The sequence below is a fragment of the Colobus angolensis genome, unplaced genomic scaffold, assembly GCF_000951035.1.
Source record: "Colobus angolensis palliatus isolate OR3802 unplaced genomic scaffold, Cang.pa_1.0 Scaffold102, whole genome shotgun sequence".
Taxonomy (NCBI): Eukaryota; Metazoa; Chordata; class Mammalia; order Primates; family Cercopithecidae; genus Colobus; species Colobus angolensis.
Genome location: NW_012111142.1, coordinates 2,025,817 through 2,037,588, shown reverse-complemented (window position 1 = coordinate 2,037,588; position 11,772 = coordinate 2,025,817). Strand labels below are relative to the sequence as shown.

Genomic DNA, 11,772 nt, shown 5'->3' with positions numbered 1-11,772 from the left:
TCTGGCCAATTTCAAAGGTTATGCTTTTCAAAGGATGGATTTGGTAAGCATTTAGTCTTTTTTGTTTTATTTAGATGGAGTCTCGCTCTGTCGCCCAGGCTGGAGTGCAGTGGCGCAATCTCGGCTCACTGCAACCTCTGCCTCCCAGGTTCACGTGATTCTCTTGCCTCAGCCTCCTGAGTAGCTGGGGTTACAGGCATGTGCCACCACGCCTGGCTAATTTTGTATTTTTAGTAGAGACGGAGTTTCTCCATGTTCAGTCTGGTCTCGACCTCCTGACCTCAGGCGATCTGCCCACCTTGGCCTCCCAAATTGCTGGGATTACAGGTGTGAGCCACCGTGCCCTGCCTATAATTGGATTTTGTTATGTTTGTTCTTTACCTCCTAACTATGTGGCACATTCCTGGAGAGCAATGATTATATTTGGCATTTCTTTTATATCCCCCTGCATTTTCTCCTCATTACGATGCATACTGGAAACGTTTAATAAATATTGTTTGAAATAATTTTTTCCTTCATTTCAGGACTGGCAATATATGCAATCAAAAGGTTGCTTCTTCTTAGAAGAAGATGGTGAAATCATTAGTCATCAGTACAGGATGCAGATAGCGCAGAGGTCCATGGTTTATCTAACAATTAAGCCATTAAATCTGAGTCAAGTTGAAGGCAAGTTTAAATTTTTTGTATATTTTTAAAATGTCAAGTTGTACCCTCTTTGAAAGTACTTATGTAAGTATTCCATAGTCCTAGTTAGGAGAGAAAATAATCTGCCTAAGTGAGAAACATAATGGTTACATTTCAAGAAAGTGTTGGTCTATACATGGCCTGTGTTAATCATATGAAAAGCAAGTAGATTGCTTTGTGTATATGTTTAAAGCATGTTTTATTAAAAACAATAACTTTTTCCAAACCTTTCTACAGCTAAAATAGAAGAAAATAAACGAAAAAAAAAATGTTAACCGGTTTCCTCATGATATAGAACTAACTTTTTTTTTTTTTTTTGAGATGGAGTCTCCCTCTGTTGCCCAGACTGGAGTGCAGTGGCTCAATCTTGGCTCACTGCAACCTCCGCCTCCTGGATTCAAGTGATTCTCCTGCCTCTGCCTCCCTGAGTAGCTGGGACTACAGGTGCACATCACCTCGCCCGCCTAATCTTTTTGTATTTTTAGTAGAGATGGGATTTCACCATGTTGGCCAATCTGGTCTCAAATTCCTGACCTCAGGTGATCCACCTGCCTCGGCCTCTCAAATGGCTGAGATTACAGGTTCAAGCCACTGTGCCCAGCCAGAACTAAGTTTTTATTTGCTAATTAATCTTAGCTTTTTCCATTTGTCAGTTTTTAAAATTAATATGTCAAAGAGAAGTTCTGCAAGGGCATAATTTGGAACATATGACACTGCAAGTATTTTTAATACCTTCAAAACCCTTTGTGACTTAGACAATATTTATTAATAATCTTTGTATTCATGGTAATATTCTAGGTAAAAATTAATACTTTTCTAGTGTCTAAAATGGTTATGTAATTTTTAAGCAATGAAAGCTATCTATCTATAAAGGTGATTTCCCTAGATACCTTTTTTAATGTTGGTTGTTCTAAATCAATATTTATTTTTCTTTTATAATGTTTACATACAAGCATTTTCTTCCTAGAGGATTCCCCTCCCCATTCTTTTTCCCTCCTAAAGCAGAGATTTTGAAAGTTTTCACTGCATCTCTTGTGGGATATGTATAATATTTGGCAGATGATACTTTTAAATGACAATAACAATGGTTATTTTTCAGAGAGAGGAATCAAGATAGCCCTGCAAATTCAGTGTAGTTGTTAATTCTCTATATTCTTATTAATAAGATTCATTCATTTATTTATCAAATAGCTATCAAGGGCATTATATACTGGACATCAATTTAGGTGTTTAGGATACATTAGAGTTCAAAAAAGACAAAAATCCCTTCCCTCATCAACTTTCATTTTAGTGGGGGAAACAATACATAATAAACATAATAAATAGTAAATGACGTGGTATGTAGGAAAGTGATAAGTGTTATGGGAAAATCAGAGGGAAAAGGGGATAGTGAATGCTGAGGGAATGTGGGTTGCCATTGAGATGGAGTGGTTAGTATATGCTTCATTAGGAAGCTGTCATATGGATAAAGACTTTGAAAGAGATGTATGAGTTACCAACTGCTACATAAAAAACTACCCCAGAACTCAGTGGCTTAAAACAATTAAACATTTGTTCACTCATGAATCAGTGGATCTGTTAGTTCTCAGTCTGAGCCAGGCTTGTTTTTTCTCTGTAGGGCTTGCTCACACAGTTATGGTTAGCTACAGGTTAGCTGGTGGCTGGCTTTGCTAATCTTGGCTGGGTTCTCTCTCATGTATGAAGTCCCAGCTGGGATAACTTGACTCAGCTTCATATGATCTTTAATAATCCTTCAGTAAACTAGCCTGGACCTGTTCTCTTGGTATAACAGGGATCTGAAAACAAAACAAAACAAAAGCGGAAGCACAATAGAACCTCCTAAGGTCTGAGCTCAGAAGCAGCACAATGTTACTTCGTTATATTCTGTTGCTCACAGAAAGTCACAAGGCAAGTCCAGATTCATAGGCTGGGGAAATAGACTTGATCTCTTGATGGAAAAGCTGTGAAGCCACATTGCAAAGGGCTGTGGATACTGGGGGGAACAGCCATTTTTGCTCTCTTCCACAGAAGGCAAGGGAGTAAGCCTTGTGGGTGTATGGTGCTGGAAGGGATGGGTGAAGATGGAGGAGGTTGCAGAGCATTCCAGGTAGAGAGAATGCTCTATGCAGAGGCTCTGTGAGAGTATACTGGTGTTAGAAGAACAGAGGCTACAGTGTCTCAAATGAAATAAGTGAGGAGAGAGTTGTAGGAGATGAAACTGGGGAGAAACAAGGACAAAATCAGGAAGAGGTTTCTTTTTGCCATAATTAGGACTTGGGCTTTTAATCAGAGAAATGAGGTTTCCCCCTCATTTTTTGTGAGATGTTTTTCCTCATATATAAGGTCAAGATTTTCTCTTAATCTTTCATTTTCAGCAGTTTGAATGTGTGTCTAGGTAGTTTTTGTTGTTGATGCTATTGCCTGGGTTTTTTGTTTTTTGGTATTTATCCTACTTGGGGTTCTCTGAGCTTCTTGGATTTGTGGCTTGTTGCCTTTCATTATTTTTAGAAAATCCTCCGCCTTATTTCTTCAAATATTTCTTCTGCCCTCTTTCTTCTTCTTCCACTTGTGTGGTACCTGACATCTCTTCCTTTGCTCCACCACAGGTCAGCCAGTGTTTGCATCTCATCTCTCCTGGGAAAGATCTGTCTTTCCTTGGATTTTAAGCTTATAGTTGCCCTGTAACCCCAGCTCTGATGGGATCAAGAAAAGTTATGATGTTGTAGTTCGTTAATTTTTTCTTATTGTTAGGAAAGGAGCAATATTCTCCCAATTCTCTGCTCCATTAGAGGGTTTTGAGTAGAAGGCAGGACATAACCTGACTTATGTTTTAACAAGAGTGGTTAGGTTACTGTATTGAAAGTAGATGGAAGGATATGCAGGTGAAAGCAAGGAATCCAGCTGGGACATTATTGTAGAATTCTAGAAGAGGACTGGGAATGCTTTGAACCAGGATGTAGGTGGGAGAGGAGGTAGTAGAGATTCTGGGTATATTTTGAAGGCAGAACCATAGAATTTCCTAAGGATTGGTCTTGGTATGTGAGAGAAGAAAAGAGTTAAAGAAGATTCCAAGATTTTTGACCTGAGCAACTAGAAAGAATGAGTCACCATTAACTGAGATGGACAGCGTTTTAAAAAGAGATTAGGGAAGTTCAGTTTTGGAAACAGAAATCCAGGTAGAAATGTTAAATACACAGTTAGTTATATGGGTCTAACATTCAGAGGAAGGACCCTAAAGATATAAATTTTGGGATTGTCAGCACGTAGATGTCTGACATCTCTTCCTCCTGTGCTCAACCACAAGTAAGCCAGTGCTTATATCCTATTTCTTTCTGAAAAGTCTGTTTTTTCTTGGATATCAGGCTAATTGGTTGCCCTGCAACCTCAGCTTTTGATGAGTTCAAGAAAAGTTATAATTTTTAGAAAGTAAGTATATAGAAAATGTTTCTCACTAGGTTGCTGTATTTAGGTTTGTGCCTTATTGCAAAAGCTATCATGTTTGCATATAAAAATGGAATATGGGCTGGGTGCGGTGGCTCACGCCTATAATCCCAGCGCTTTGGGAAGCCCAGGAAGGTGGATCATGAGGCCAGGAGATCGAGACCATCCTGGCCAACATGGTGAAACCCCATCTCTACTAAAAATACAAAAATTAGCTGGGTGTGGTGGCACACGCCTGTAGTCCCAGCTACTCGGGAGGCTGAAGCAGGAGAATCGCTTGAACTCTGGAGATGGAAGTTGCAGTGAGCCGAGCACACCACTGCACTCCAGCCTGGGTGACCAAGCGAGACTCTGTAAAAAAAAAAAAAAAATGGAATATGTATTTCTAAAGAAAATATCCAAGAAGAAACTAGTAACTTCTTTTTTATATAGGAAAGAATAGATAGTGATTGCTTATTTTAAGGTGTTTGGGCTTTTTTTTTTGTTTGTAGGAAAACCATCCCCTTGGTTATCCATTGATACTGCCTTGTATATTCTCAAGGAAAATGAGAGTCAAGCAAATCTACAGCTTATGTGTTTTACCGAACTACGAAATAGAGAAGTATACATATTTATTTTCTAATGTTTAATTTTAAAATACAGTATGAACTGCAGTTTGGGGAAAGTAGAAATATTTTATTTTTTAAGCTTTTATGTACTTTCCAATTAAGGTATAAACAGCACTTAAACACTATAGATATTATGTTTTTAATTTAATCACATCAAATTAAATTAAATTAGTTAAAGTAAATATTTAATTTAATTATAAAGAATTTTTTCTTGTTTGCTGTGATTTCTTAAGAATTACGGATAGGAGCTGGGCATGGTGGCATGCACCTGAAGTCCCTGCTATTTGGGAAACTGAAGCAGGAAGATTACTTGAGCCCAGGAGTTCAAAGCTGTATTATTCTATGATTGTGCCTGTGAATAGCCACTGCACTTCAGCCTGGACAACATAACGAGACCCTGTCTCTAAAAAAAAAATTAAATAAAGAATTGAGGATTGGTTGGCAGTCTTGAGTCTTGGCTTATACCTTTTAAGTTGTATAATATTGTACCTTACTTTCATCTTTTCTAAACGCCCTGATGCCTCACATGTGAACATTTGATATACTCAATAAAAAAGGTTGATGCCAGTACATTTTTTTCCCTAAATGCAAGCAATTCAAGACTTTGGAAAAGCTGCTGTAGATGTTTGTCTTACTTATATTACTACTGCAAAACAGAAAAACTTTAAGATTACTATCAGGCTTGACTTATTTTATAGGGTTCAAAAATAGATTGATATGAAGAAATGCTTTTAAATGTTTTTATATGTTGCCCATGGGGTTGTTCTGATCTTTTCTAATTATGTATTTACTCAGAGGCCAAATATGTGAGGCTGATACATAAATGTGGCTATTTATTTTATGAGGACTACAAAATACATCTGCTACACAACAACAGAAATAATACTATTCAAGGGCTTACTGCAATATCATATTTAATCTTTATATAGGCTCAATGACAGACAGACATTTCCCTGATAGAATGTCATATAAAAGTTTTTATTGTAGGCTTCCTAACAGACAAGAATAGGCAAGAAACAAATAAAATTGGCTGAAGTTAATGTTTTGAATAAACTCTTCTTCAGAACTGACTACAAAGTAAGCATTGTCTAAAACAATATCTGTTTCCCCTTTGTTTTGGGTAAAAGTACTTTCTTATGGGATTGCATGTATGAAAAATTAGTATATAGCAAAACTATAATAAAGTTTGCATGAGTTTCTATTTACCTCTTTATAGGCTTCTGTTTATCTGTAATATGTTATATTTACAAAGGATTTTTTATTTGTATTTATACTTTCACAATTATTTTCTTATAGATGAGTTTTGTGCCCATGAAAAAACTTTCCATTTGCCATCCACAGTGGCAATGCAAAGTTATATGTGGGCATAAGGAATGATCATGGGATAATATATATTAGGAAGCCGTAAGATCTGGTTTTTCACTCATGAGTCCACATCTGGCCAATTTCAAAGGTTATGCTTTTCAAAGGATGGATTTGGTAAGCATTTAGTCTTTTTTGTTTTATTTAGATGGAGTCTCGCTCTGTCGCCAGGCTAGAGTGCAGTGGTGCAATCTTGGCTCACTGCAATCTCTGCCTCCCAGGTTCAAGCGATTCTCCTGCCTCAGCCTCCCAAGTAGCTGGGACTACAGGCACGTGCCACCATGCCCAGCTAATTTTTGTATTTTTAGTAAAGACGGGGTTTCACCATGTCGGTTGGCCAGGATGGTCTCAATCTCCTGACCTCATGATCCGCCTGCCTTGGCCTCCCAAAGTGCTGGGATTATAGGCTTGAGGCACCATGCCTGGCCAACGTTTAGTCTTAAAAATGACTTTCAGTTATATTGGATTTCTTCTTGTATCAAAATAGGACATAAGAAGATTATGATTTCTCTGAGTTGGCAGGGCAGAAATAGAACTAAACTCAGAATTTAGATGAGCAGCTTTATTTTGTATATGAGTCTTCAGAATGACCTAAAATATACCTAAGTTGTTTTTCGTTTGTTTATTTATTTATTTAGAGATGGGGTCTCACTCTGTCACCCAGGCTGGAGTGCAGTGATACAGTTCCCTGTAACTTTGAACTCCTGGGTGAAAATGATCTTCCTGCCTTCACATCTCAAGTAGCTAGGACTACAGATGCATTGTTATTATTATTGTTGTTATTATTTTTAGAGATAGGATCTCGCTATGTTGTCCAGGCTGGTCTCTAATTCCTAGCTTCAAGCAATCTTTCCACCTTGGCTTCCCAAAGTGCTGGGATGATAGGTATGAGCCACCGTGTCTAGCCTTATACCTGGGTTTTAAAAGGAATTTTTGGACATAATACCTGAAAGGATTCTCTTGGGTTAGTCTGTGCTGAAGGGCACTTAGCTATTACACACAACTAAGAATTCCTTAGATTTAATATATTTAACAGATTTAATATATTTAATCTAAGAATTCCTTAGATTTAATATATTTAATATTAGCTTTTATAGGAAACCTTTGGGCTCCAAAAAGCTCTTAGGAAGTACATAGACAGATACCATTTGCTTTCTTTCTTTTTTTTTTTTTTTGTTTTTGAGACAGAGTCGCGTGCTATCGAGTACAGTGGCACGATCTCAGCTCACTGCAACCTCCACCTCCGGGGTCGAGTGATTCTCCTGCCTCAGCCTCCGAAGTAGCTGGGATTATAGACACCCACCACCATGCCCGGCTAATTTTTGTATTTTTAATAGAGGCGAGGTTTCACCATGTTGCCCAGGCTGGTCTCAAACTCCTGACATCAAATGATCCACCCACCTCAGCCTCCCAAAGTGCTGGGATTACAGGTGTGAACCACCATGCCCAGCCTGCTTTCTTTTATAGAACTGGAGAATAAAATGTTTTCCTCTACAGATATTCTGGTACTCATGATAAATATCCAACATTTGATAGGAAACAGAATTTCATATAAAGCTGATTTATTTGGGATTCTGCATCTTTTTTTATAGTCCATATTACATTTAAAAAAGTAAAATTCCACTGCTTTCATCCACATAATTGAACTCTTACAAATGTGGTTAATTTATACAATAGTGAACCATTTCAAAATACATTTAGTTTTTATTTTATGTCATTGAAATCTGATTTAGAAATCATATATTTATATTTGAATCAAATTAGGAAACCATAATCTATAATATTATTACTTTTTTTTAAAGGAGCTCAGTGTTCGCATTAAAAAATTACCCTATGATTTATCTTTGCTTTCTGTTGAGGGTATTTGCATCACAGATATTTTTGAAGATTATTGGGGAAGATTTAGAAGATATATAACTTACCTGTTACAGTTTTAGGCATTTGTTTCAAAAATATATAAAAGACTCCTATATCTAGTGATCTCATAATGGGATTACCATTAATAAAAAGAATTTGAAACTTGTAAAAAGATTGATAGAACTATAATAGATTTTGTAAATATTGATTTAAAAATTATTTCTAATGTGTCCCTTTCAGAAGAAATATTAAAAGCTTTAAATTAAAAGATGAAAAGATTAAGACTGATGATTGTTTTGTTTCATTGTTTTGAGAAAAGGTGTTTGGATGGACTGGTGAACTAGGACCTGGAATTTACTGGTTAATTCCTTCCACAACTGGCTGTAGGCTGAGGAAAAAAATAAAACCAGTAACAGATGAAGCCCAACTTATATACAGAGATGAAACAGGGAAATTATTCCTTACAAAGGAATTTAAGTAAGTTTTATTTATTAATGTTAGAATTATAACATCTAGGCTGGATAGATATTACTAGCCTGTGTTACTCCCTTTCCTTTGGCCAGCTCCCACCCCCATCCTCAGATTCTAATTCACCAATTCAACTCTTGTGACAAGCTGTATGAACTTGGAGGATGTTCTGCTGAGTTAAATAAGCCAGGCACAGAAGGATAAATACTGTATGATCTCACTTATATGTGGGAACTTTATTATTATTATTTTTAATAGAGACAGAGTTTTGCTTTGTTACCCAGGCTGGAGTACACTGGCACAATCATAGCTCACTGTAGCCTCAGATTCTGGGGCTCAGGTGATCCTCCCACCTCAGCCTCCTGAGTAGCAGTAGCTGGGATTATAGGTGCTTGCCAGCATACCTGGCTAATTTTTTTAAAAGAGATGGGAGTCTTGCTATTATGTTGCCCAGGGTGGTCTCAAACTCCTGGCCTCAAGCGAGCATCCTGCCTCAGCCTTTCAAAGTGCTGGTATTGTAGGTGTGAGCCACCACACCCAGCCTTATATGTGTGATCTTACAAAGTCAAACCCATAGAAACAGAGAGTAGAAGAGTGGTTATAGCAGCTGGGAGTGGTGGGAGGGTTGGGGACAGGTTGGTGGAAGGATACAAAATTTCAGTTTGATAAGAGGAATAAGTTCAGGAGATCTGCTGACAATATGGTGATTGTAGTTATATATTGTATCCTTGAAAATTGCTAAGAGAATAGATATTAAATGTTCCCACTAGAAAAAAGGTGATAAATATGTGAGATAATGGATATGTTAATTAGCTTGATTTAGTCATTCCACAATGTATACATATATCAAAAAATCACATTGTATACCATAAATACATATATCAAAACAAAACAACTCATCCTCTAAGCATCTGAAAATGTTCTTCCATTTGCAGATCTGGGATTGTCATTTACTTCTGGGTTCCACACATTTGGCAAGTCAACTTCAGTCAGACATCTACCAATTTCTCCCTCTCTTCCCTATAGGTAGAGAGGAAGAAGGAAGCAGATTGGAGAAAGGAAAAAAGAAGGGAACTACTACTATTCATTGAGTTCTTACTATGCATTGAGATACTGCGGTTGCTCTAGAAGCTTTTTTAATCTCATGTAATACTGAGCCAAAACTGTATTTGGATACATTAACTTTAGTTTAAAGAAATTGTATAACATTCCTTTTGAATGTTATCCTCATAGAACCCTTCTTCAGTGTAGTTGCCTTAGTGACAAGAAATAACTAGCTATTTTTATAATTTTAGGTCTACTTTATCAGATATATTTGAAGTAATTGATTTAGATGGAAATGGTCTTCTTAGCCTTGAAGAATATAATTTTTTTGAATTAAGAACAAGTGGTGAGAAATGTGATGAAGATGCTTGGGCTGTCTGCAGAGGTAAGCACTTTTCTTAACAGATGTATAAAAATATATATATACAGCACATTTTCATCTCTAAGAAATAAGAAGTCAAACTTCTCCATGAAATATTATTATAGCATTTAGGACAGTTTGAAAATAGTAGCATTGTTTGTAAATGTTAACATTTATTTTTCTTAAATTGGTAGTTGGTATAATACTCAAGTTAAAAGAAAGTGTGAATTACTTAATCATAATTTCAGTTTTGAGCCTCTACTCTTTGGGGTTTAGAAGACAAAAAACTTGTCCTTGCGCTTGATACCACTGGGCCTGAGTGGTCAAGAGTCACAAACTGTGACCAGGAGAGGGCAGCAAAAAGCCAAAAAGCTAGAGTTTTACTTACAAATTAAAGTTTCCAGGAAGTTGTTTATATTGTACATGTTACAAATTCTTCAATGCTTTTCATATTTGAGTTGAATTTAAAAAGTCCATCTACGGAAATATTGAAGCCAAAATGCCAAGATGGACAAAGAAAATCACTGAGAATGAGGCAAAGTCAGTTATCACTTAGAAGGAGTCTGAGAAGACGTACTTGCATATTTAAGCCAAAGACTGCAAGGTCAGAGGGAAAGCCAAAAAGCCATAGCCAACTATAGATCACAGAACAAGAGGTATGAGGAGACCAGAATGCAGTCAGGAAAGATTAACTCACGTATGCTTTCACTGGGATAGTAATGTGTGGATCTTAAAATGGTCTAAGCTTGGCAAAGTGAGCCAGGTTGGGAGTCTGTTTACCTAGACAGCAAGTAGGGTAGAAGTATATTATTTATATAAAGGAATCTTTCAGTATTTCTCTTTTAGCTGAAAGTTAATATAATAATAATACATGTATATTGATTTAAAGTATTAAACTTTGATTAATAAAATTCATAATATATGTAAGAGTATTATCTATAGGAAGATGTAATTATCTTGTAACTTTAATGATATAATCTTTTAATGGCACTGGAGAACATTCTATAAGAGTGAATTTGTGGCTTTCTGATGGTAAAGTTGGTGATAAGTAAAATTCTAATTTAAAAATTTAGTTAAATTGGCAGAGTTGACGGTTAACATTTTTTGAGAGCTTACCATCTACCATGTACCAGCTGCTGCTCTATGCACTTCTACACGCCAACTGTATGAAGTAGTACTTTATTATTCTCACTTTATAAATCAAGAAATAGAATTAGAGGCTAAGTAACTTGACCAAGGCTACACAGCAAGAAAGTTTCACAAATAGTCAGGCTCCAGAACTTTGAACTCCATGCTATGGAAAAGTCTCCAAGGGTTATTTACTTAGAAAATGATTTGGAGGAATGTTTAGTTTACAAACAATAATACTGCAAAGAAATGAGAGCTTTTAAAGTTTTAATGTTTCCCCTGAATAATAAGAAAATGTACTGTTTATCTGTAAGATTATTTTAATAAACCTTTTTTACACTTAAAGATGCTTTTATTTTACTTTGTTTATTAATAAACTTTATTTTTAGAGCAATTTTAGGTTTACAGAAAAACATAGGCTGGGTGCTGTGTCTCATGCTTATAATCCTAGCACTCTGGTAGGCTAAGGTAGGAGGATTACTTGAGGCCAGGATTTCAAGACCAGCCTAGACAACAGAACAAATTGTCTCTTAAAAAGAAAACAAAAAACATTGGCCTGTAATCCCAGGATTTTTTGAGTCTGGGGTGGGTGTATCACTTGAGGTCAGTAGTTCAAGACCAGCTTGGCCAACATGGTGAAACCCCACCTGTACTAAAAATACAAAAATTATCCAAGTGTGGTGGCAGGTACCTGTAATCCCAGCTACTTGGGAGGCTGAGGCAGGAGAATCACTTGAGCTTGGGAGGTAGAGGTTGTAGTGAGCCGATATCATGCCACTGCACTCCAGCCTGGGTGACAGAGTGAGACTCTGTCTCAAA

General features: G+C 36.7%; 1 protein-coding gene across 2 annotated transcripts in view; it reads left to right on the top strand.

The window, feature by feature from the left end:
• Positions 1-11,772, top strand: part of EFCAB7 (EF-hand calcium binding domain 7) — a 47,965-nt gene that overhangs the window by 23,308 nt on the left and 12,885 nt on the right. For both annotated transcript variants that reach the window (XM_011940945.1, XM_011940936.1), the window contains exons 7-10: positions 525-666; positions 4,617-4,726; positions 8,272-8,429; positions 9,716-9,849. In XM_011940945.1, the coding sequence (XP_011796335.1) occupies positions 525-666; positions 4,617-4,726; positions 8,272-8,429; positions 9,716-9,849 (544 nt within the window). The remainder of the gene's footprint in view (positions 1-524; positions 667-4,616; positions 4,727-8,271; positions 8,430-9,715; positions 9,850-11,772) is intronic.